Source organism: Varanus komodoensis, unplaced genomic scaffold, assembly GCF_004798865.1.
Source record: "Varanus komodoensis strain SLA01 unplaced genomic scaffold, ASM479886v1 scaffold17, whole genome shotgun sequence".
NCBI lineage: Eukaryota > Metazoa > Chordata > Lepidosauria > Squamata > Varanidae > Varanus > Varanus komodoensis.
This window is the reverse complement of record NW_025335505.1, coordinates 13,646,670-13,674,448: the sequence shown is the minus strand read 5'-3', so window position 1 is coordinate 13,674,448 and position 27,779 is coordinate 13,646,670. Positions and strand designations below refer to the sequence as shown.

The window sequence follows — 27,779 nt, the reverse complement described above, 5'->3', positions numbered from 1 at the left end:
ACTATAATCAATATTGTTCAATAGATATTGTGATGAAAAACAAGACCAAAATTCTTTGAAAAAGCGACTTACGACTTTCCATAGCCAAGACAGTGATGTTATGAACAGCATTTGTTTCCCTATCCAACAGCTTTGCTGTGGTAATGACCCCACTGCTGGCATCGATATTGAAATATCTCTCCAGGTCTGTGTTTCGATCAATTGAGTACCTGGGTGAAAGATGAAAGGAAACTTTTGATATATATATAATTGCAGTTTGTTAAAAATGTTACATTGATTTCATGTTAAGATGAAAGACCTGTTTGCTATTTTTCAGATTCTTTTCTTTCTCCCCCCCCCCCACCCCACCCTTCATATGGGCTTCCAGGACAAGGAACGACATGAAGGAGCCATCTGCCTCTGCAGAATGTTCTGAGCTGCGGGAGGCTGGTACAGTTCCTGCATTTCATAATACCCTCGAAGCTGAGGTCACAGGTATTTCCTTTCTTTTTGTGTTCTTAAGCTCCTGGGGTAGTCATTCATTTATTTGGGGAGGCTCTGCTTTTGAACCTAACTCTAATTTGAAATATATATGTAAGCATGCCACTTGGCTGAACCCACATCATCCCATACCCAGCAAAGCTTTCACTGTGAAACGCAGAACTTTCTATCCCCTGCAGAAAAGCCTCTGGGGTGGATATGGAAACTGCTGATTAGGTCAGGGATTATGTATTAACACTTTTGCTGCTGGGGCTTTATTGTCATCAAGCAAACCCATCATCATTTCATCATTGTTCTTTTTTGGCACACTATTTGATCCTTCAGGCTATTTCCAAGGAGGAGAAAAATCTCAAAAAGAAAACAAAAACCAATGTTTAGTCATTTAGTTGACGTTTTTAACTACAAACTTCAGAGAGTGATAGAAATGCTTTTGTATTTGTATTGTTATTTTAAAAAAAAAAACTTTTTTAAAAAAAGGAAATGCTTCCTTACCATAACACCGTTCACCAGAAGGCCAGGATTGTTGGACAATGCTAAATTTACTGTCTATCAACAGGAGCTGATGACAGCTCTCTATTTCCTTTGTACCACCACTATGAAGGTTTTTCTACAGCCCTAAATAATATTAAGTAGGAACCCACAAACATTGCTACTATGTACCTGTTTACACAGAAGTGTGGGGAGAGAACAGAAGCTCCTCAAGCTTCCCAAAGGGTAACAAAATCTGTGAGAATGCTAATAAAAGGCTACCTTATTGTGGCATAGGCATAAATAACAGGGAGAATGGCTTCACTGGGGTTTTCCACAACTTGCACATGCAATTTGTTTCTCAGAAATCCTGAGGGAAGAATTCAAGGAAAACAAAACTGTTTGGCAAAAACAAGCAGTACCACAGTCAAGTAGTATATATGGAGAAAGATGGAGATAAACAGTCCACATAGAATTCTAGGGTTTCAGTGACTAGAAAGAAATAAGCAGGACAGGATTTTCACTTCTTTGGCTGATCAAGGTATACAAGAACAGGATGGCAGAGTTAGCAAAAGAGTTTTTATCTTCCACAGCAATGGCAGAGAACTAACGGTACATTGCTGTGGCAGAATATTTAAGGATGCAAATACTTCTACTTGCAAAAGCCAAGGACAAGCTGTTATAAATTATGTTCTGTTCACATGAAACACTTCCAACTTCTTCAGAAGTTCTTTCTCATCAAATAAATGGGCTTTAAATTTTTAGATGTATATTTTTGTCTACATTCACTTTTAACTAAAAGGATGGATAGCTCAAACAGTAATGATTTTGACTGGAAAGATGAGATGGTTTGCACAGTCGTACTTCACTGTGTTATTCCCAGATGGGCAGCCTTTATCAGATTCTTTAGTATAATAATCTACCACAGTCGCTCCCTGAATCAACAATGGTTTCATGGTTCAGGAAAGGCACTTTTTTCCATCATGTTTTCAAAGAAACATCAAATGCTCGCCCTGCAGAACTACAGTCAGGAACTTTGGGGTGCAAAGCAGAAGTGTAACTAATTGGTCAGCCTGGGTAAAGCTGAACCTTGTGCAATCTTCTCTTCTCATTACAAGATATCCATACCACCCAACTTTTCACGAATGAAAACAAGGGTACCCATATTCTCACAACAGTATGCCTCATTACAACTGATGAAGGTGCTTTTGTATCCATAATGCCCATGCCATCATCTGACTTCTGTTGGTTGTCGTTGTTTTAATGCTGTTTAACACAGACTGTAAGCTCCTTTGGCAAAGGATCTGTTCCTGTCTGTTGTCTTGCAATGTAACTGGTGGATTATACCCAAACTAAGTTACACATGCCTTAGTCAAATGGAAATTGATGGGATAAGTTAGTTAGTTATGGCTAACTTGATTTCAGTGGAACCAAAGTATGGCCAAGGCCACAGTTTTCACCACCAATTTTACTTAAATGATTGTTTTAATTTGATTGCCCAAATGGTTTTATTATTAAGTGAATGTTGATGTTATTATTTTTATTGTACTATTTAATTGATTTTAATGCACTGTTTCTTTGGAATTGTTTTAATTGTTGTTGCTGGATGTAACATAAGCCACCCACAGAGGCCCATGGCTATGGGTGTGGCATACAAGTGAAATTAATAGTAATAATTGTGCATCCCCTTATTGGGAGAACCTACACTGACTTGTTTCTAAGTAGACATGTATAAACTTGTGTGGTAACTCAGGATGCAATGCTATGTTTGTTTATTCAGAAAAAAGTCTTTATCTCCAAGCATTCTCCATCCAATAAGATGAGAAGTGTAGTATGCTTTTCTGTCTAGACAGGCATAGGATGCAACCCTTAGCCTGGAGCAAATCCTCTAAGCTGCTATGCATTCTAAAGGCACCGTAATTTAATTATGTAATAATTAATAATTGATGGGGCACTGGAGACAATAATGCTTTGCCCATTATAAATCGCAAGATCATTAGAAATGGGGCAGCAAATTAGAAAGCCTTAGCAGAAAGACCTTGCAATCAGTCTTTTTCACTGTTTTTAATAAAATGCACTGTAGCGAGGATACACAAATAGTGTTCAGGTCTGCACAACAAACATATATTTTTCAAAATGTAGTTATCTGTTTCTTAACTGATTGATCAATTAAATTTTAAATATATGTGCATATTTCAGAATTTCATTACAGACAACTTTCTGAGTTGCTTGGATCTTTACCTCCTTGCCATAAATGGAATATAGTTCATACGAACAGAATAAGGGATTCCTTCCCTCTTCCCCTCTATGTTTCCTATAACCATGAAAATAGCTCTGCCTCAGATTGAGGTGGCCACTCATTGTGTGAACCAAGTAAAAATTTATCAGATAAGTTAACTGATTAAACATTAGCTAGTAGTCCTACATTTTTGTTTGTTCTTCCATCTATTTTCTACCACTTTATCAGACCTAAGGAGTTTATCAGACCTAAGAAGAGTAAATTATTTTTATTTCCACTCATGGCACTGTTTCTGCAATCAGGTCACACTCATTTGGCCTTTATTTTAGTCCCTGCTTTTGTATTTCTCCATGTCTGAAGTGCTGCATTTGGTCAGTAATGCACTGTTCTTGCTTCATGGTTCGCATCCTTCCCCCAGAGACATTGCCTGTCACCTTTGCAGTGTAGTCAATCTTGGCAGACCCAGGCAGATGGAATTTAATCTCTGGCAAGCTCTCAGGTTTCCTAGCTATTAACCCTGACACTGTTCAGCATGGCTGGTAAAAAGACGGTTCTGAAAACATTAGTTGGCATGACATATTTTCTTGAGGGAAAAATAAAATCTACTGGTTATTTATATATACTAAAAGTCATCTAATATCATTATTAAAAGTATTTCTGCTTCAAAACATACTTCTTCCTAAATATCTGACTATTCAAGCACTAGAAAAATGTAGGATATTCCTTAAAACTGAAGTAGATTACTATAATTCCTGTGCTACAGCTAGGGAATTGAGGCTGTAAGAGAGTGATTTACCCAAGGCAGTCCAAGGAGTCATTGACTATATTAACTTTTGAATCATTTTTCCTAGACTGGTGTCTCCCAATTTGTTTAAATGAAGGGCTCAATCATTTCAAAGTTGTATACACTGTGGTCTAGAAAATTCCATTTCCTCAGATAAATAAAGAAGTATGGATTGTGAAACAAAATCTAGGTGCCGGAACAGATTAATTCAGCTGCAAATCTAGTAAAATGCATGTTCTAAGCAAAAGTATGTAACAACTAAGTATAAGATAACTATAACAAGTGGTCATAAGAAGCTGTATTATACACTATCTGGCCATGTATCCTCCTCCTACCAAATTATCAGACTTGGTGAAAGACTAATCAGGACCAAAGGAAGGAAGTGAAGCATCTAAAAATGCTTTGTGTGGCATACTTTCCATATTGTGCTGGGAAGGAAGGAGATCTACTCTACGTTGAATTCCATAGTTATGGGTCTTCTGAAAGTTTCATTTTGTTCATAGATTTATAGAGTTGTAAGGCCAGAAGGGGCCAAGAAGCCCATCAGGTCAAACCCTCTGCTGCTATGGGATGCCAAGTCACACCATCCCACTCAAACTACTGTCTACTTTTGCCTTGAATGTCTCTAGTGTGAGAGATTCTGTGACCTCTCTTGGCAATTGGTTCCACTATTGTATCTCTCTGACCATTAGAAAGTTTTTTCCTGGTGTCTGGCCTGAATCTGGAGTGATATAGTTGAAGTTTGTTGTTCTGTGTCCTACACTCATGGATGAGTGAGAAGAGGTCTTTTCATTCCTCTCTGCGACAGCCTTTGAGGTACTTGCAGAGTGCTATCATGTTCCCTCATAGTTTTATCTTCTCAAGACTAAATATGCCCAGCTCTCTCAATCTCTCATCATAGAGCTTTGTTTCCGGATCCTGGATCATCTTTGTTTTTTCGGATTTTTCGGCATCTGTTTTAAACCCGGGTGCCCAGAACTGAACACAGTATTCTAAGTGAGGGCTGACCAGGGCAAAGTAAAGGGGAACTAGCATTTCTCTTGTTCTGGAAGTGATACTTCTATTTATGCATCCCAAAATGGCATTTGCTCTTTTTGTGGCTGCATCACATTGCTGGCTCTTATTCAGCTTGTTGTCCAAGAACTTTTTCCTTTTCAGTGTCCTTGAGCCATGTATTCCCCATCTTATACTGATGTGTTTGGTTCCCCCCCCCCCCCCCGCAGGTGGAGAACAGCATTTGTCCCTGATGAATTTCATTCTGTTGCTTTCCATGCAGGATTCTAGCTTTTGAACAGATAGTCGCTGCCCCAGTCCTAGGCACCTAGTATCTGTTTTTGTTTATTTTCATATGATTAAAAAAGCCTACTTAAATGTTTCCATGTAGTCACTTTTAAACTGTTTTACCATAAATTTTCCAAGGGGAAAGTATCTCAGCTCAGTCTCAAATTAAGCAGTGCAAAGTTGCCATTTCAGTACTATAGTAGAGATAAGGCCTATGTGTTACCTTTGCACAAATTTAGTGGATTCATTCCATGAACATTGTACAATACTTTGATTTAAATTAAATTCTTGTGAAGAGTTACTTTTTCACCTAGCCTTTTTTCTTGTTATCTCACTACTTACAAATGTGCATACTCAATCAAGCAGAAGTTCATTATGTGTATATCTGTTTGAAATATATAGAGGCTATATGCACAAACGTTGCAAGGAAATAATGGTGAAGATATAATTTGATATAGAAATGCATCTCCATTAAAAGAGTATCGGTAAACAGATATTTGCAAACCCTCCATTCAAAATGTATCCAGAATGCACATTGATTCCTTTCTGTAAATAGTTTGCTGTGCACAGTGTTGGGCATAATTAATTTAATTGAAACCTAACCACTGTTTTATATATAATAATGGATTCTTGTTATCTATAGAAAATTTTCCTTACATAATACAGTTAATTTCATCTGTAATGCTGAAATGTGTGTAAAAGAGAAAATTAAAATTACACTGATGAAGCAAAACCATTGCAACACAGCTCAGAAGATGAAATACCCAGATTACTTGAATAATATGCATACTTACTGCAAGAAAAATAGGATATTTGACTATTTAAATGTCTGTATGACGTTGTTCCCAAAAAATGAAACAGCTATAGATACAACATAGAAACAAACTAGTATTGTGGTGATTTGGCTGATTCAGTGTCCACAGAATGGCAAACCTCCACGCAAATTAGAATCCGTTGCATTCATTGCATAGTGCACAATACATGGGCATGCATGGGTCATTCATCAACATTAAAGTGAACTGAAATGCTTCTTCTTGTGAAGAGCTTTGTGTGCCAATCAAATCCCTGAACAGAATCCAGCAAGGCCCCCTTACATCCCTTTTCATTCTTTTCCACCTGCCTATTATTTTACACAAGTAGTGGGCCCCATCATTTCTTCTGGGCAAGTGGCACCCATCACTTATGAAAGGAAGATTTAACTTTCCCACAGAAAACCATGAAAAGACCATATTCTTTTCTGGAAGGAAGCAAATCAGCCAAACTGCCTTATGCAAGTGCTGTTAATGTTGTGTTGCCTTGGAAGCACTACATTCCCACTGCAAAGCAACGGGAGCCACTTACACAACAACATTGGTGGAATGTAGCAGAATGACTGGTGTCCCATTGGATTCTGACCCCTGTGAAGTTTTAGCTTTATATGATAAATACTAACTTAAATGGCAATAATTTCTCTATTTTGAAGAACTCTGTGATTAAATGCACAGGTGCACCACAGAAACTGATAGAGGAAACAAAAGGAGCTGTAAGTTACCTGACAGGACTGTTAGATGAATCTGGGTCATGGGCTGCCACAGTTCCAATGATGGTGCCCACTTTGGCTGCTTCAGATACAACCATGGTGTACAAACGTGAAGTAAATATAGGTGGTTCATCGACATCTTCCACAATAATCTTCACTGTTGTCATGTCACTGAATGGTCCAAGGCTTAGAAATCGAGGGTCAACTTGCTTATTTGCTGCTTCTATTCTCAAGGTATAGCTGGCTTTGGCTTCATAATCCAGCTCCTACACACAAAAGGTTATTTAGATATTTAAGCACTATTTAAAAGTAAATTGTCAAAGCTGAATCAGTAAGGTCTTTGAGCTGCAAATATCAAGGAATAGAGCTGTGACCAAATGCTAATATTTCACCCATTGTAACATATTTCTCCAACCACAAGGGAGATCTTTAAAATCAAAAGGTCATAGTGGTCTTATAAGGTCTCGATGCCTCCAATTCAAAGCCCACTAAGGACTACTCTACAACTATCATTCTTATCAGACAATGATTGTATCATGAAAAAGTACTGTCATATAACCCAGGTAATATTATTTTCATCTGTAAGATAACTGAATCTATTTCCATCACCAATTTTCCCATCTAGTGAACATTAGGAACTGAAATATCAAAGTGATATCACATTATCAGGAAAATAAACCAGGATATGCTTTCCTTGTATTTAATACATACTATTTATATTGTGTGTGCGGGATTAGGAGGGTGTGGATAATTAGAGGGCAAAATAATTATTTAATTATAGTAAACAGCAGAATCCAAAGTAACAATAATAAGCAATATCATAATCATATTTTGTGTGTGTGAAACTGCTTTTAAAGCATATAAATCAGCCAAAAGGAAATTGATTGAACTGCTGCTAATTTCACATTCAAACATGCAAATTGGATTAAGAAGAATGGTAGCACAAATTGCTATCAACATCACTATCAGTGAAGTTCACAGTGTCATGTAGGAGGAGGAAGATAAGGAAGGTGTCTACATGTGGCATCACAAGTCAGGTCCAAAAGGGCAGATTCATATAAATTTTATAGATGGTACAAGCCACAGTCCATTTCTTTGTATATATGACATTTACAACTCAGCAATTAATTAACTGTTAAGATAAAATTAATCAACGATCCTTCCAGGAAATAGTGGGAAAATTGGAAACCAAATTTAGTATGGTCCCAGGACTATACTGTGGAAATAATATTGTGCCAAAAGGGAAGAGCCAGACACAAGTCTGATGTGGCGCCTGTCCGCTTCAAAGAGACAGAGAAAAATCTCTCCCAGTTTTTACTACTAACAAGCACCACTGGTATGGTGTTAGGTTTCTATCTCTTTAGCAAAGGTAGATGATATGTATATTTGTTAAGGTAAAATCAAATTTAGTAGCAATTTTTTGGCTTCTGCAATGTGCATTTTGTGCACATTTTTCAAATTGTGTGCATTTTTATACATATCCTCCATGACTTAAGTTCCTATACATATTTTAAAAATGTGGATGATTTTCTTTGCTCACTCTTTGAATATGCAGATTTTGTTGTAGTTGTAATTCCATGGAATGCATTGAAAATCCTGAAATATATGAATTGCTCATAAAATTATGTTCTTGAAAAATCGTTCATAATAGCAGATGTATGCACACTTGAATGATATTCCTACAATTCCAACATATCTCTTACAGCTGCCCGAGCTGTTTGAATGCTGCCTGACATATATGGACTGCTTATATTAACATATATATCTGAAGTGGAAGTATTAAATAATTCACCATTCCTTTGTGTTCTTTTCATATCAAGGAAAATATTAATTATTACTTGGATGAGGGGGGAACAGCTTCACATGTTGAGGGCATTTGTGAGTGTCGGAGAAGTCAAGAGCTATGTTGCCAGGAAGCCAGACAGTCTCAGTATTCTGCTATACTAACAGGACCACCCAAAATAGAATGGTCAAAGCTGAGCTACCAGACTAAGATGCACCCACCCTTTAAGAAGTAACAGTCACATCAGCAGGAGAGAACGAGCAGCAGCAATAGCTGAAGGTGACAGTGGTAGATCTTTTGCAAACAAAAGAAGTGATACTCAAGCTAACTCTGGTTAGTACTGTGCAAAAGAACGCGATAGTAAACTACTTCTGAATATTTCTTACCATGAAAATCCCATTATGAAACAATCCAAAATGAAACAAGAGACAGTGCCAGAAGATGAGACTCCGAGATTGGAAGACGCACAATCAACTACACAAGTAGATCAAAGCCAAAAGGAAATCTAGCAGCTGACATGCACAGAAAAGAAAAGGAAGTCTGAATAATAATTGGAACCAGTGTGTAGGTTGAGTGGCTAAGAGTGCAGGCTGAGATTCAGAAGATCTGGGTTCTAGTCCCTAGATTTTTGGAAACAGGGAGAAACCAGGTAAATGCATGGAGAGAGTGGGGGGAGGAATCATGGCAAACTGTGCATTACGATTTAGTAATAATTCCTTTGGGGAGTTGGAGTAGCTGGGAAGTGTTACAGAGATGCAGGTACAATTTTGAAGGGGAAAAGAGAGAGCCCATTTCAAAACCTCAGTGAATCTATCAGGATGAAGCTGCGGAGGTTCATGGCAACTATAACATAAGGAAGGAGATTTCACCTGTGGTGCTACTGGGATGTATGGCAAGGACAGAGTGGCACTTGAAAATGAGGCTTGAGTCCCCTTGTGTGCTAGTTTCACTCCCTTAGTTCCTAAACTTGCTGCATTGAGCTGTGTGGTCTGCAAGGGAGTCATCACATTCAGGGAAAAAAGCAAGTAGAATCTGTTTCAGGCCTCACTGCTCAATGCAACAAGACAGAGATGAGATGAAATGACAGGGGCACAAGGCAACAGAGGGGTGTGGACAGCACGCACACACACTTTGAACTTGCATCATCTGTTTGGGAAGATGCCTGTATAAAGGTTACCATTGTCATGAATTCTGCAACAGGATTTCTATGTTAGAACCCAGTGCTAGAAATAGTAACTATAATAATAATGTAGGAGTTAAGTGTTGGTAATACTTATTACCTCCTCTTGACATTTCATTTCTGTTTTATGTTCGTTGAATTATTTATGCACTGAGCGGCTCCTCAGCATTGTACTTTACAAAGTCTAGTTATGGACGATTGTAGAACCGTGGTCTGAACAGCTCTGACATAGTGAAACAATGTAAGTTTCTGGGCAGTACCCAATGTCTGGTAGCACAAAAGGCTCTGACTAGTGCAATGGAAAACTAATTGAACCTACTGCTTCTGTAAGAAGTCAGTAGAGGTTGCAGAAGGGCTAGTTTCGGGTCTTGTTATCCGGTTCATATCCTGGATAACACTAGTTGACATTGCCACCAGCACATCATATTTAAAGCTTATTGATTGTCAGTACTTCCCGTCATGTGTTTGATAGAATTTTCAGGTTTAGGAAAAATGGGTGAGCTAACATATTTTCCACTTCAACCCAAAGGTAAATAGAAGGCAGCCTTTGAAAGTTTTTTAATCCCCACACCAATACAGCTGTATAACCAAGCATTGTTTTATGGCCTTTAATTAAAGAGCATTTGACCTCCTCTGAATGAAGTTATGTCCATAGCTGTGAGGACTATAAGAGTTAATGTGAACTGAATTAATAAAGAAACAAACTGTATTTAACTTTTATGATCAATACTTTAAAAGATTAATGGTAAATATTTATCTTCTTTAAGAAGCATTTGATTATTAAGATACTTATTTTACCCTTCCTCCATGGGCAATATATTCTGTTCCAGTGCAATAAGGGCTTACTTACAAGTAGAACCACTAATTCAAATAAGCCTTCAAATAAGTGTTTATCTCTGCAATTAAGATTTTATTAACCATACAGAATTCAGAAAGACCTCACACAAGTCAAGAGTTAAGCATTCCTTTATGCTGGGTCGTGACCCAATAGCCTATTGCATTCAAGAGGTCTTTTACACCTTTTTTCAGCACTGAAAATTACAATAGTCACTGGAGATTACGTTTATCTATCAAATTGCATTAATAATTGTAAAAGTCATTATAATGCTGGAAGTAAAGTGTCATGGATCTGAAGAACTAACTTTTCTGACCAGAGAATACTGTACAATATTAAGTTTACATGCACAGTTAGACGCTTTTACTGACAAGTGTAAAACAAGTGCTAGACGGAATTACTGAAATGAAGTACTATTTAATGCCGGATTTTCAGGGCACTGAATGGAGGACAAAAAGAGGGGAAAAAAAGAAAAGAAAAATACAACTATTTAAAGCAGCCTTCTTGGAAGCTTCCTAATTAAAACACAGCAAGAGAAAAGAGTTTGCTGACCATATTGTAACTGTCACTTAGCACAAAGGCATGTATCTTTAATTTGCAGTTTCTAGCCATTTATTGATCTCTGTTTCTTTCTTGGAAAAGAAATGGGAATGTCTTATTGACAGCCTTATCTACTGGAAACCACTCTGTCAGCTCATCTGGTCATGTTGAAGGGAAGTAGGTTGCAGGATTCTATGTTAGGTGAAATCAAGAGAGGTTTGATCTGGATAGTATAGTTATTCTGTTCTATCCTGATGGTGCTGAAAATGCACACTCTTTCTCATCATTTCCCCAAATGGGATCTGAAAGGGCTCAATGTGAAACTGAGGTGGCACACTTAACACACGGCAATTTTACCACCATTTGTACCATCCCTGTGAAGTGAACTATAAGATGGATGGGATGGGATGGGATGGGATGGGATGGGATGGGATGGGATGGGATGGGAAGGGAAGGGAAGGGAAGGGGCAAGGTATCAAGTATTTCATTCACTGTACCCACAAACACATGGACTTGGCCACATCTATCATTACCGCATTAAAACTCTATTAAATGTTTATTTGCTACGCTTGCAGAGATATTGTGGCTATTGGTTGCCTTAGGATGGAGGCAGAAGCTGAATCAGGCCAATGCCAGAAAAAGTCAGAAATTATGCACCATGTAAGAAGATGGCTATGAATGACCTAACAATGACTACAGTGGGTATGAATTGGTGAAGGCACACAGTTCATTGCCTCAGGAATGGTTCCAGTGTCATCAAGCAAGTGGAGATAGCCCCATTCATTCCTGCAACCTGCTTTGAATGCCTGAAGACGGTTTCTCCCAGTTCGCTGCCAGAACAAACATGGGGACTTTTGCCTACACAGTCACTGCCCACTGCTGGCTGCAATGTACTCTATTCCTTCCTACTCACTCTATTCCCTACCTATGAGGTGCTGCTGACTGGACTAATAGACAGGCAGGAGTAACTGGATTAATCAGACTGAAAAGCATCTTCCTGTCAACCACTAATTTAAATAATCTAATATAAAACAAATAAATTAACACATCAATTTCCTCATACATAGCACTGTTATTAACTCTTTTATTAATATTATGTGGGAAATTAATGTTGACTTATGCTAAAGTAGGTAAAATGACTTTGTTATGTAGAGGGCCTTCTGTTTTACTTTAGATCTGACTGCACTAAGATTTATTCTGTACCAATTATCATTTAGCCAGCCTTTGGATTATCTTTTTATTACTATGACTCAGGTATGGGGTTTTGTTAGAATAGAAAGCTAACAACTCACAACAGTACTGAAGGTTAAAAGGACAATGCATACTTTAGTTCTTCCTTAGTACAGTGAATGCAGCTTGACAGCTTCATTAATATCTGTGCATTAGTGTTATCTGATTAGATCCTATGCCTCATCCATTCATCTTTAAAAAAAAAGAGTGAGCATTTTGTCCTATCTGAAGGAAATTACAAAACAAGCCATCCCTATCATGCACACTCAAAAAAGCTTGATGTGCAGTTAATTTTTACACGTCTCTGTTTTGTGACTCGTTTTAATGAAAAGCCCGCTTTTCCTTTGTGCATTTAATTTAGGTAAATCAGACGTGTATATTTTTGAAGTGAACAAAGGAGCAAGGAAGTTGTTTTACCAGGCATTTTTAGTACAAGTTTATAAAAAATATAATAATAAAAGTATTAACTTAACAAAAGATTAAATTTCCAGTAGCAATGTAATCCTAATAGAGTTTCAGTAGGAATCTTAATCCAAACCCCTCAAAGGAGTATAAGGTATTTTTGGATCTGGGTAGACTGGATCCAGATATGGCTGCACTCCTTGTCATCTCCAGCATATTATACTTGCTACTGCCAGCAGAAGCTTGCCCCAGGTGGAATTGGTTTACCAGGGAAAATAAAGACCCATCACCTAGCTGACTGATCTGGAGGTGAAAACTGTTTTTCTTCTAGAATAGATAAAGAAAGAGGTAGAGAAGACAGCAAAACCTCTTTTCTTTTTCAAAATTTCAGTGAACCAAAGTTAACAAACCTGCTACAAAGATTTCTGGGAAAAATATTCAAATAATTTTCCATATTCTATTTAGCTAACTTGGCCACCCTTTCCTATGTCCCTAGTTGGTCAGATTAAAAAGGAAGCAGACAATCATAGACAGAGGAATTGTTCCTGTTAAAGAAAGTTACTCCATTTGATGTTCATTTTTGTTCAATAAAACGATAAGATAACTAAGTTTCAGGATCCAGTCCTCATTTTGTCTCTTCAACCATGGAATGGGTAGGATCCAATGCTCCCACAATGGGACTTCCCTGTCCTTTTCCTCCCTGTGTGTGCTGCAAGTCTCCTCAAGGGAGTGTGGTAAGTGAGGGCTGGAACAGGGGTCGAAAATCTTACTGGTGGAACAGCAATATTGGATGCAACTTATTCCTTTTCTACATATTTGACCTATTTTACTTGAAAGCTATTCTTCTATTTAAGCATTAGCCCCTAGAGTTGCCTTATGGCATGCTGCATAAATCATTTAAATACAGAAAAACAGCTGTTTCCCTACATTAAGATCTTCTATTAAACTATTGCTCACTGTCTTGTGTTTTCAGGCTCTGCTAAGACACTTTTAAGACATATCCTCTGAAGGAGCTTTAGCCAACGTTAAAAGAGCTACCAGTGATGCTGAACCCTATCTGCAAAACAGGGTCCTAAAAATGTCTCCTTAAAAGTTCAAACTACAACCTAGATACACTGCTGGTCTAAAACAATCTAGTGGATACACTGCTCCACTAACAGTGGAGCCACCAGCCTTCACTAGCCATATGGATTAGAAACTTGGTTCATATGAAAGATGAGAGAATCCAGTAATACATTTTCCACTAGGTAATATCATCACTACTTGTATAGTGTGAAGAGAAATGTGTAAAATAATAGGCAAAGTTGCTATTGAAGCATGTAAATAAGTTGCTGTCTGCAAATTGTATGTAGTTTTTCTGTTTCAAGTGGATTTTGCAGCAGGTGATTGATGGGACCATCTTTCTCTGCTATGACCCTGAGAACAGTGCATAAATGGTAAAATTAAAAAAAAAAAAGTTCAACCTCTTACACCATTTTGTATCAGGCTAAAAAATGGCTTTTAGTTCCTGTGCATCCTGAGCCGGGAAGGTACAAAGGTGGACACTTACACATGACCAGAATTTCTTTTTTAAAAAGGGGTGTCCATCAGCAAAAAAGAAAGTAAAATTGGACAAAGATTGTATGTGTTATTTTTTATGTATGGATCGACATTTAAAAGAAGTGACCTTCTCTTAGTTGCACAGCTGTATGTGGTGAGAGGGTCAGAGAAGCCACAAGCAATACTAACAGTGAACCAGACATTCTCACTGTGATAGTCTCCTAGAAGTGGCACCCAAGGTGGAATGGTCCAAGCTAAGATACCAGACTAAGATGCATCCACCATCTTCAGGAGTGATGGTTATCTCAGCAGAAGGGAGTGGATATCTCTAACAGTGGAGCAACTCCTGAAGGACAGCTATAGCAGCAATAGCTGAAAGTCCCACCATAATGGTTATTTGATAGATAGCAGCAGTGATGTTCAAGTTAACTCTGGTTGATGCTACACAGAAGAAGCCAATGGTAAACCAGTTCTTAATATTCCCATATTGTAAACCCTATGATGAAACAATCCACAATGAAAAAAGAGATAGCTTCACAAGGTGAAACATTCAGTTTGAAAGGCAAACAATCAGCTATTGAGGAAGAGCAAAGGATGAACAAAACAACCCAACTACAACTAATTCAAGAAGTCTAGTGGCTGACATGTACAAATAGAAGGGAAAGTCCAGTGCTGCACAACAACTGGAACAGGGAATATGAGAAGAATGAATCAAAGCAAACTAGAAACCATAAAGTAAGAAACTGACTGGTTAAACCCAGCAGTACTTGGTGTTTACATACTAAAGTGAATTGGAATGGGACATTTTCAGTCTGCTAAACAGAAAGCATTTTACTCCCAAAATGACAAAATCAAAAGTAATGGAATGGCTTTAATAATGAGGTATATGGGGTAAGGGAATATAATGTAAATTATGACTGAGTCACATGAATTAGCATTTGTAGAAAACCTATCAACATAACCAGCATTCAGGTATATTTTCCATTATCCGATCTTGAACAGAAGAAACCAAAAACTTTTATGAAAGCTTTCAAGAGCAAGTTGGTAACACTAACCAAAGCATGCCATCATCATAGGTAACTGAGGTGCAAAAGTAGGAAACAAAGCAGAATCTCATGGTGTGGGACAATTTGTCCTGGGGTCAGAAACAAAGACGGAGAATGACTCATTGAATTATATGAAGCTGACCACCATACATACTTCAGGTTCCTGATCAGACAACTGAACACATGGATATCACCAGATGGTCAATACAGTAATAGAATATGTTGTGTAAATGGAACTAGGACATGAAGAAGATGCATTTCTTGGCCAAAATAAGCCCATTAGCTGATTGTGGTAGTGGCTATGGACTCTTATCAGAGCAAAGCTGAAAAAGACTACTAACAGAAGAATGATGCCAAAATAAAGCTTAAATATTATTCCTGATTAATTTGAAATCCACATAAAGAATATATTTGCATTACTAAACTAACTCACTGTGAACTAGAAGTGTGGACTGAAACCAGAGACAGTATTAGAAATGGATGCAAAAAGACAATTCCTGGAGCAAGAAGAAAGAAAAAGCCTCTACAGATGACAGAAGAAATATTCAAAGGATAAGTGAGAAGCAAAAGAAATAGGTGACAGAAATAGGGCCAGAATCCTGAATGTAAATTTTCAGCAAGTATCAATACAGACAAAAAGGACTATTACAATGATCTGTACAAATAAATAGAAGAGAGCAACAAGAAAGGAAAAGCAAGAGACCTCTTTCAGAAGACCCAAGCGATCAAAGGGATATTCGGACTAGATTAAGAATACTGAAAGGCAAACAGATGGCTTAGTATCTGAAAAATGATAAAATAAAGAAAGGTGGATATGATAGATGGATACATCTAAATGTATAAATAAAGTTGATAGACTTTATCAAAGCAAAAGCCAATGAAGAAAATCCTGAAATATTAAAAAGTGAAGCAAAAGTTGCCCTGAAAGCCCTTAGAAAGATAAGAACCTGGAGTATACAGGGTATGAACAGAACTATTCCAAATTGCAGAGGCTGAATTGATTCATAACCAACCAAGAATATGCCAATAAATATGGAAGACTAAACAATGATGCATAGATTGGAAACATTAAATATACATTCCAACCCTCAAGAAAGAAGATGCTGAGGAGTACAGCAACTATAGGATCCAAATTTCCCATGCAAGCGAAGTGATGCTCAAGGTGTTGCAACAACGTGTTTTACTGTAAATGGTATCAGAAATGTCTGACAAGCAGGATACAGAAAAAGGAAAAGGAACTCAAGATCATATTGCAAATATTAGGGTTGGGATGAACCCTAATGCATGTGGACATCCTCTCATGCTTGGCCTGGTGCTGCAAAGCAGGCAAGCCATGAGGAAATCTGCAAAGGCTTGTGGAGTACCAGCTGCGTAACCAGCAGCCCACCCAAAGAGCAGCAGAAGGATGCAGAAGATGGGCACTGCAAGCAGGCATGCCAGGCACCACTTCTTTCCTATTTGCTGCTGCTGGCAGTGGCAGTGCCAGGAGCAGAAGAGGAGTGCTGCTTGAGCAGCCAATGGAGCTTGGTTCCTGGTGAGCACCTCTGAACACTGGAAGCTCTCACCAGAAATGCAGACTCAGGCAGATGCTAAGTGTATGGAGCCCCAAGCCTGGGGAATGAATCTGAGAGATGGAATTCTCACAGATCCTAGCAAATTTGCAATAACTAAAGGGGAGCACCAAGTCATTTTGGAAGGTGATCAGTCTGTGCCTTATAGACTACAGCAAAGCCTTTGACTGTGCAGATCATGAGAAGCTATAGATGTGCCTGCCTGAAATGGGGGTACCTCAGCATTTGATTGTTGTGATCATAACCTATATCGTGTACAAGAAGCTTATTAGGAGGCAAAATATAGAGAAACAGAAAGGTTTTCTATAGGCAAAGGCATGACATAAGGGTTTACTTTATTTCCCAATCTGTTTAATCTTTATGCAGAATGTATCATACAGAAAGCAGGATTAGGAAGAAGGAGTGAAAATTGGTGAGAGATACATCAATAATTTCAGATATGTTTATTTATTTTATTTATTTAGAAAATTTCTATGCTGCCCCATTCGCCGAAGCCTTGGGGCGGCTCACAAAACATCGATTAAAATATAATACACTAAAAATATAAAACAAATTAACAATATAAAATAAGTCCCCCTGGCCAAAGAATAAAATAAGCAAATAATATTAGCAATTAAATTGACATTTGAATAAAAAGGTCTTCACCTGGTGCCAAAAAACAAATGACGGTGCCAGGTGGACCTCTCTGGGGAGCGCATTCCATAAGATACTAAACTATTGTTACTTCAACTATTGTTGAAGATACTAAACTATTGACATACAACTCAACACTAAGAAAACAAAAATCATGACTACAAAAGAATTACACAGTTTTGATGTCAGCAATGATGGAATTGAAATTGTGAAAGGATTTGCAATACTTGAATCAATATTGGATCAAAGAGAATTAATCACAGAAGACTGAGACTTGGACGGGCAAACAAAGATCATCAAGTGTAATGACATTTCACTGAAGACCAAGGCTAAGATCATTCACACTATTGTATTCCTAATGATTATATATGTGGATGTGAAAGCTGGACAGTGAAGAAAGCTGACAGGAAGAGAACTGACACATTTGAAACATGGAATGTAAACAAGTGTGAATCCTAAATGAAATCAAGGCAGAACTTTTCCTGGGAGCAAAAGTGACAAACTGGAACCTATTATATTTTGGGCCATAGTGAGAAAGCAAGACTTAGTGGAGAAAACAATAAAGCTAGGTAAAGCTGAAGATGGAAGAAGCTAAAGTCCAACTATGAAAAGTATTGATTCCATAAAAGAAGCCACAGAGTTGAGTTTACAGAAGCTGAGCACAGGTGTCAAGGACAGGACATTTTGGATGGCCTTCATTCATAGAGTTGCTATGAGTTGGTGACACCTTGACAGCATGTAACTACATATCATAATGAAGATGCCTATCACCAAGTGACCTCAATGTCTTGCCTTCACAGTTCCCTGTCCAGAAACCAAGAGTTAATGAGCAATTCCAAGGTTGCAATTCTCCCTTCTTGTGATTCTTTAATTAATTGGACCTGGGTTTGGTGCTTCTTCAATGAATGGAGACCTTCAAATAGAAGATTGTCCTTTGGTGTAAGTCATTTGACCATCCTGCTTGACACATGAATGGCCTGAGATATTTAATGTTGTTCAATATGACACTGATAAATGTCTCTTCCTAAGATGAGTATACTTCTTCCAGATCCCTGTTGAAAGATATTAAATGAGTAAACTATGGATGCTTCCTTAGACTGGCTGCTAAGCATGAAAGGGCAAAGTTTTGTAATTTTCCTAAGTTTTGCTTCCTAATATTTTGAACATTTAGTGCAGCTACTACTGCAAAAGTGTATTGCAGGAACAGTATTAGCCCATTCCATCATCCACACATAGAGGACCCATTCATACATAATGGTGACAAATCTTGGGCTAATTTACCTATCAACTAATTGTAGGTTGACACTGGATTATTTAACATACAAAAAGCAAAAAGCAACTGTATTTTCATGTCATGAAAACTCCAATCAGGCCAATCAAAGGCTGCATATTCAAATCAGAAGTGGCTCATGTGTGACATGCAACAGGGGGAAAAAAGGGTTATTGAACCCAAGTTCTGTCACTGTTGCATCCAAACAGGGTGGTAACCTGCAGCATGGGTAGACCTGGTTCTTACTGATGTTACGTAATGCTGGGGAGAATAAAATTGCATTACTCTTTCATCATGCTGCGACAAACAGGATTGTGGCACTCTTCCGTCTTTCTACTGCAGCACCATCCAGTGGAATGTATGAAACAGACATGTGCTTCCTACTAAATATGTACATTCTGCAAGAAACATAACTCAAAGTGTGATTCTATACATGCCCATTCAGAAGAAAAGCCATCAACATTCAATGAAACTTACTCCCAGGTAACTGTACAGAACTCTAGAACTGCAAGCAACCAAAACTTCATCTTAAACTGAAAAAGGATAATATATTAGAGGAGAAGTAGAAAAATGTGCTTTCTCCTTGGGCTGGCTCTGGTTTTTTCACAGCTCTTCTCCCACCCTACTGCCACAAATACAAAATTATCAGTAAAAATAGACAATTCCTTGAACCAATGCAGACAGCCTTAGATGACTGCTGCCATCCCAGCTATTGAAGCCACCTTATGCCCCAAACATACTCTTTTGTTGGCAGCAGCAGTATATGCAGTGGCATCAAAAGGCAAAACAGAGACATTTTCCCCTTCCTTCCACTTCTTTCCACTTTCCGAGCTGTCCTTTTCTCTGATTTTAGTAAGCATGGTATGATGGAGCTCAGTAAGCATGTTGTTACCTTGTAGTTATATCTCACCTTCTTCCCTCTTGTGAGGGATTCAAGGTGGCTTACAGAGCTTTCTTCCACTCCATTTTCATCCTCACAACAATAACCCTGTGAAGTAGCCTAGAATGAGAGTCTGTGACTAGCCAAAGTCACCAGTGAACTTCATGTGCAAGTCCCCACATTTCTAGCATGCTAACCCTTACCACCATATGACACTGGCTATCAAGTGGCTCTTTCTAAGCCTATGCAAAGAACTCCGTCTCCCAGAATCCACTTCACCTGGTGTCACTTACTCGGGGCAACAGACAGAAGGGAGGGAGAAGGAGTGATAATGGCTACAGTGGATTCTGGGAATGGGATGGAAAATAATGAGATGAGTTTACCTTCTGTATTGTAATTATTCCTTCCTGTGTTTCTTTGTCTACTAAAATTTTGAAAACTCCCAAGCCATCACCGTCTACAATCTTATACTCCATTTCAGCATTTGGTCCCACATCCGCATCGACAGCCTTTAATCTAGCCACCACTGAAGCCACAGGTAGTGATTCTGGAACGTTATATTGATAGGATCCTATAAAGCAAAATGGATATTAGTTTTTCATCTCCTGATAACTCAGTGATATTACTTAGTACAGAAAGGACACAAAATCTTGATTATAATGTGTGCATTTTATATTTTTGCTGACTGACTTGTGGATTTAGCTTTTCATTTGAATGGCTTACTAAAACAGTACATTTTGCTCACATTACCTAATATATGATTATTCAAATTCCTTTCTACAGTATTATCTTGCTCCTGCAGCTACAGACTCATGTCAGCATTGCATACACACATACCTAACATTTCTACAGAGGAAGAACGCAGTCAATGACAGTTTCTTGTGTGTATATCCAGCATCATGAAAGAAAAAGAATAAATACATCTGTAAGATCAGAGATAAGTCTTAATTGTGTCTTAAGGAGACAGTTTCCTGGCCTTTCATGTCAAATAATTGAGATAAATGCTGTTCTTACAAAGGCATCCTTCTTTCTTGAAACCTCTAAACCTACAGCTCAAGCTGAAATTGATACAGATTGCAGCTTAACAAAACACAGGCTGAAACCACTAACATTGTGACTTCCAGAAGCTGAACCCCTGATGTTTTATTATAACCCCAATAATTGTGGGGGGCAAAGAATCCTATTCTCATTCTTGTTTTTGATGGGCTTTGTTTTTCAAGCCAATTTGTGAAGAGACCAGATTGGACATGCATATGTTCCTCACATTAGTCTAATTCAGTCTTGCAATGGCTTTTACAAGAAAGATCACAACAAGGTGGGGAAAAGCACCAGACTGTTTATAAACAGGGTATCTCAAGCCTGGAAATAGACTTGTTTCTCTCCCTTTCTTAGCTTAGTCATGAGCCACCTTGGTCAAAGACAGTAAATTGAGGTCAGATTATTTTCTACTTCTCTGCAGATTGATTTTTTTTTTTTTTTTTTTTATGAAACACTGAGTGACTGCAGAGGAAGAAAAATATGTTGGAGATGCTCAGACAATGTGAGATGCACACGAGAATAAATAAGCTATGCATCCAAGGATTCCTGGTGCACATCTTCTATTTTTCCATCAGTCACAGTGGCATTACAATCATGGGGTTGTATCCACCATTAAATTAGTCCTCTTTAGAATAGAACAATTGAAATGAATAGAACATATATAACATTAACACGTGATATAACTCACTGTGTGTGTGTGTGTGTGTGTGACTGTAAAGGGGACACATTGAAATGCCAACCAGACAAACACATTCATAAGCACTTTGCCTTTGGAAGCTGAGCTGTATACAGTATGGGGCAGAGAGGATGCACAGAATGAGAGGGAGCCCTAGTCAGGGCTACAGTGCAAGCCAGCCAACAAACTCAAAGAACTGGTGATGAGAAAATATAGACCTGAATCTATATGCTAGAACCATAAGGTTGAGAGGTCCAAACATAACTAGCTCAATCTTTCAGGTGAAGAATGGCATGAGACTTTTTTCTTTCAGTACTCTAGGAAGCCACCAAGTGAATCGGTAGATCAATCCTAAGTGTATATACTACTGGCCAGAGAACAATAATAGCTAGTTTCAATGTGGGAGGAAAAATGGAGATACAAGTTAAAATTAATATTTGTTCTGGATCTCATAAAATCTCTTACCATGGCCAAACACTATGATGAAAGAACTTCAGACATTTATTTATTTATTACATTTCTATTTCATTGAATAGCCAAAGCTGTCTGGCTGACTTACATACAGACATGCTTGTTTTCTTAAAAAAAGTATTTACATTGTGTTTTCAGTTAGCATCACCCTAACTCCTTGGGTGAAGAATGTATTTTAGTACCAGAAGGCTAAAGCTGAACCCCAACCCCGCAACCCCAGCCATAACCCTGTCATGTCTTCATTGATAAGATTAAAGGAAGCTGTTCCCTGAAACTGCAGAAACATGCAAATACTTGCCTGATTGTTTTGACACTGGCTTCCCATTGAAGTCCAGGCCCAATTCAAGGTGTTGGTGATGACCTATAAAGCCCTTAATGGCTTGGGTCCTGGTTACCTGAAGGAGCGCTTACATCCATATATGCCCGCCCACCCCTTGAGATCTGCGGGAAAGGCCCTTCTCCGGGAACCCTCCGTGAAGGAAATTAGGAGGGTGAGTACTCGGAGGAGGGCTTTCTCTGCGGTGGCACCCAATCTATGGAATGCGCTCCCCAGAGAGGTCTGCCTGGCGCCGTCGTTATTTGTTTTTTGGCACCAGGCGAAGACCTTTTTATTCAAATGTTATTTTAATTGTTAATATTATTTATTCATTTTATTCTTTGGCCAGAGCGACTTAATTTATATTGTTAATTTATATTATTCTACTGAAGTTTATTTATGGTTGTGAGCCGCCCCGAGGCTTCGACGAATGGGGCGGCATAGAAGTCAAACAAACAAACAAACAAACAAATACTCAGTCAACTAATCCCTGAAGCTATCTTTGAACTGAGCAGTTAATAATTCTGGTAAGCAAAGTACGCAGTGCCTGAAAACCACTGATTTGATTAGAGTACTGTACTGTGATGCCCCGTCTAATCAGTTAGATATAAAGTAAGCAAGGGGTAAGGAGCTGTCTTTTCATTCCACAGAATCAAGCAGTTATCCCCTTTACTGACCCAGTGTGAATCCACCTTCTGTGCTACTGAAGACTCTGGTCCCTTTGAAACCCTCTGACTGCCTTGAAGTTGGAGCAATCGGGTTCATTCTTTCTGCTTTGACATCCCTCACATTGGGGTGTGCCAGTTCTGAGAATAACAAGAAGTCTAGCTGGATTTCATATTTTTCCCCCTGTAACTCTTTCCTTGCACTATTCTTTGCTCTACTCTGGTGCTCTTCCTACATTTCCAGGGCCAGAACCCTTGTTTGTCTAGACAGAGGCATTTAGTTTATATACTCCAAAAGAAAGCTTTATCCACTTGAAAAATGCCCACTGAGTTCAGAGTTGAGTCACACAAATTACAGCACAGCCTACCATGTTTATCCAAGCATTTTGGTAATGGTCTTTATTCAATCTTTACCTAATTCTGAATTACTAATCCTAAATACAGATTGGGATTTTGATCATAAGGATCATAACATTGAACACTGGGAAGCAGCTAGAGGAAGTCTTGACCCCAGCACACAAATGCTAATTTAAATTTAAGGTGAAATCTCAACAGCACAGTTCTCCATCGAAATCTGTTTTTAACCAATAGTAATAAATCCAGGATCCATAACAACAGATTAGCTTCCACGTAGTATCCCTATCCTTGTCTATCCAGAATTTATTTTGGTTACTTCTGAACAACATAATGTCTGGAGTGCCTTAAATGGCTTGGGGCTATTGCCCCATTTTAGAAATCATAAATTAAGTCTGAGAAATAGAAAGATAGAGCACAATATTTTGCTAAAGTTTGGCAAATACATGCAAAGATTCTCCTTCCTCTGAAGTCAGGAAATTATCGCCACTTTTGCACTGCCCTCCCCCACCTTCTCCTAAATCTCAGTTTCTGCTTTCATAGTCCATAACAGGAATAGCACTCAGGCTTCCTCAGCCACAGGGCCTTTCAATCCTCTGCACTACTGTTTCCACAATGACACTGCCCATCCTTATTTGGCAAAGAAAAATTTCCCCAGTCTTCATCTTTTTCAATCTCCTAAATTAAGTATGTTAGAATTATGTGCTGAGGATGGGCATACTAACTAAGCCATTTATCCTTACTGTACCAAATGTGCATGGATATTTTTAAGAATCAAATCTGTAAAATACATATTTAATTTGGAGACATTAATGAATGTTTGAGCTAATTTCCTCGATGTAGAAGTAGCTATTCCCCACTTTGGTAAGAGCACAGGACATAAATCTGCAGTTTGTATATCACAGCTCTGGTTAAAGTTCCTTTTGGGATCACGTTAGTATATACATGTAAGTTGTGTGGGTGAGAGAGAGAGAGAGTGAAAGAGAGAGGGGGGAGGGGGGAAATATGGCAGTCCCACCTCCCCCAACTTTCTGCAGCCAATCCTATTCAGATGGCAGTGTATTACAGGCAGAGAGGAGAAGTGCAAACACAAATTGATAGTTCTTCATAATTCAAGGACCCACTCATTATCAAGATAAGAATCTTGTACCAATATGGGAAGTTTTAGAAGAATAGGTGTACCTTTGCCATTACTGCCTATTGAAAGTACCTAACAGTTAATCTGGAATCAGCATCTATCCATAATAATCAGGTAGAGTAAATTCAGTGACTTAATTAACAGCTTTCATCTTCATTTGAAATGAACTTAAGCATTTCTTCAAGGACCAGATTTGGTAGCTTATGAGATGCAACCTTCCTAGTTATTACCTACACTACAAACTTACTGCGGGGAAAGCGTGGAGGGTTATCATTGACATCTGTAAGGGTGACAGTGACAGATGTGGTCCCAGAGAGCCCACCATTTTGTCCAACCATATCCTTTGCTTGAATGACAAGTAGATACTGGTCCTTTGCTTCTCTGTCCATGTTGGGAAGTGCAGTTTTGATAACACCTGGGATATGCCAAAATAAATATAACAAAAAGTGAGAACTACATCTCTAGTGAATAGGCACAATCAGAACATCCCAAACTCAGCAAAACACAATGAGGCATGATGACTGAAATGGCTACATCAAGTCATAACTGAAATGCTAAAAAGGTAAAACAAAACCTTCAGTACATATCTCATCAATATACACAGTTCAAAAATACTACAAATTAGCAACAGCTTTCACAATCTAGAACACAATAAGGTTTAAACACATTTGATCATTTCCAAAATTAAAATAGTATATTATAGTGTTTGTAGATTATGTTCCTCTTTAATTGTGGGTTGGTATATGATGCTCTTTTGTAAGCATTTCAAATTTAAATTGTGCCTAGAAAAGGATCCTTGTATGGGCGGGGCCAGGATTGGCTTCAGTCCACACATTTGTTACTATTTCAAAGCTCTGAAGTTTTTCTTGATTTCCATGCTACTGCAAACTATTCTCAGAATTGTCCAATGGTGTCCAAACCTCTAGATTAGGCCCTAGAGACAGACCACATAAAATGGGAGAATTTGTAATAAGCTAATATACACAAATGGATTATCCATGTCATAGATCTACTAATGAGGTCAGTAGATTGTGAACTTACATGAATCCTTACGTGAATCACCTTTGCCTCTGAGGCAGGTGGGGGCTTACAATACTCCTAGCTGGTTACTTTAACACTAAACTGGAAGATGTACATGAAAAGGAATGTAACTCCTGTCTTCTCTACTGTCCTCTGTGTGGTGATCTTCTCTACTTGCTCTGTGTGGTAATCTTCTACATCTGTAATATGGACGAATGAGGACTACTGAGTGTGTGCATAGGCTGGTTTGCTACAAAGCAGTATTGAAGATTTAAAGAACCCCCTATAGATATGCACTCAGACATTGTATATACCAGCTAAATTCAGACAACACAATAATTTACACTCAATGACTGAGAGTGAGTTGTTGTTGAAATGTGGCTTATTGTGTTGTCTGAACATAGATGCACTAATAAGACATGGTTTGTTAACCATGGGTAATCCATGAAGAGGATCCATGGTTTATTGTAGAGTTATGAACTGTGTGCTGTTTCAGATTAACAAACCATTGTTTATTGGCATGGCTGGGTTCAGACAAAACAATTGCTCATGTTTCAAAAGCAGTCTATAGGTCAGGGACAGCCCACACTCAAGCCAGTCTCAATCCTTGAATGTGGGTTATCATGTTCTCTGAACCTATGCACTGTCTTCCACCAAGATGGAGACACAAAGAGATAACCTTCCAACATTCATTGCCTTCTTTCCAGAATGATTCCTAATTGTTCAAAACTGCAAATGACCAAACATAATCTTGCTGTTATTAATAATCTAGTATCACTCCATGAATTTCAATGAAGCTATCTTGAATTAGCTAATATTAAAAAAAAAAAACCCACTTCTAAAGCACTCACTGTAATTAGGCAGCTTTGATGTAGTAATTCAAGCACTGTATTATCTGAAATAGTTTTACTATTTTATCCATTTGGCCATCTCTCTGCCATGTGTAATTATGGTTTCAAATTTAAGGGAGGAAAAAAATAGAAGGGAAAGAAAATATAGCTCGCCATCATTCTGCAGTGCAGATAATGATCAGATAAATAAATATTCCTCTTCAATGCAGAAAGGTTTTACAGCTTTTTCATTCTTGTTACACAATACAGCTGCTGACTCTGATTTCCAAAGAGACGGGCTTTTACTCCACCATCTCTATATGGTACCAAGAGAGGAAACATAAACTACATGGATAACTGAGAGGAGCACTGGGGCTTCTGTATCTCCATCAGATGTTTGTAAGCGCTTTAGTTCCACTTTTATTTATTTCCTCTTCTTTTGAATTTAGAGCAGCTCATTAATCTTCCCTTTACTGAAAGCACTTGACTTTACAAAAAGGAAAAAGGAAAGAAAGAAAAAGGAAAAGAAGCCATAGCTTTATTTTCGCCATACTAAACAGAGTGGAAAGGCCAGACTGCAGTTTAACAATTTATTCCCTTGCATTATCGTTTGCAGTTCTATCCCTGGCTGAATCATATTCTGACCTCTTGCGTTTATGGGTTGTCTCCCTCCATGTAGATTATTGTTTATTTCTGTAATTAATTTTATTACAAGCTACAGCAAAATTGACAAAGCAGATATGAGTGAGAACAATTCATCTTGTAATCTGTTGAGGGAAGAGCAGGAAGCAACAATTTAAATGTTACAGACAGGCAACTGTGTGACTAGACTAAAGAGGCCCAATATTCCTTCTGTCACTCTGGGCCAGCTTCAGGTTTAAAACTTTTGATGCTTTTAGCTCCAGTAAAGTCAGAGTTGAAAAGCAGCAGTAAATCCAAGGATGTGGGCTTTGCTATATGGGATGATGATGATGATGATGATGATGATGATGATGTAGAATTACTGCTTGTTACAAGTGAACAACTTTCAATCTAGGCATAACAAGTGCAGATAAGACTAGGATAAAATAAGCCTTTAATTGGAGAAACTAAAATCAAATGCTATTGTGCTTTCTACCCAAACTACTACATTCTACCATATATACAAATGATATACATTAAGTATTCTGTGACCATGCTGGGTACCCATTGGATGTTGATTTCAATATCACTGGGAAGTACAGAGTGTGTGTTAATACGTATAAATATGTGCATTGGTGAGGGAAACATATTTTTTTCATTCTATTACTAGAAAGGATGTTCATGGGCTTTCTGGGGGTCTTGCACTACCTATCTCAGGTAGAAAAACTAAGTACAGAAATTCAGTGTTCTGCAGATCTGGGTCTCTTCTGCTCCCAAGGAATCTTCACCTCCAGTGTATGATCCTGCTAGTTAGCTATTACATGAAATTTCCTAAGAGGATCAAAGGCACTTGGGAACGTTGGGCTAGATAGAACTTGCATCAGTCACAAGTAACTTAAGAATGCTCTAAGTGTGATTACGTCTGTATCACAGCCATCGTTTGGTTATATCAACAGTTATGCTCTGTTAC

The 27,779-nt window shown here is 38.2% G+C and overlaps 1 protein-coding gene across 1 annotated transcript in view; it reads right to left on the bottom strand.

Annotated features, from left to right (window-relative positions):
• CDH7 (cadherin 7) overlaps positions 1 to 27,779 on the bottom strand; it is a 114,264-nt gene that overhangs the window by 20,738 nt on the left and 65,747 nt on the right. Inside the window, exons 4-7 of the mRNA XM_044426399.1 lie at positions 24,586 to 24,753; positions 20,064 to 20,251; positions 6,784 to 7,037; positions 73 to 209 (exon numbers count right to left, since the gene is read on the bottom strand). Coding sequence (XP_044282334.1) covers positions 73 to 209; positions 6,784 to 7,037; positions 20,064 to 20,251; positions 24,586 to 24,753 — 747 coding nt within the window. The remainder of the gene's footprint in view (positions 1 to 72; positions 210 to 6,783; positions 7,038 to 20,063; positions 20,252 to 24,585; positions 24,754 to 27,779) is intronic.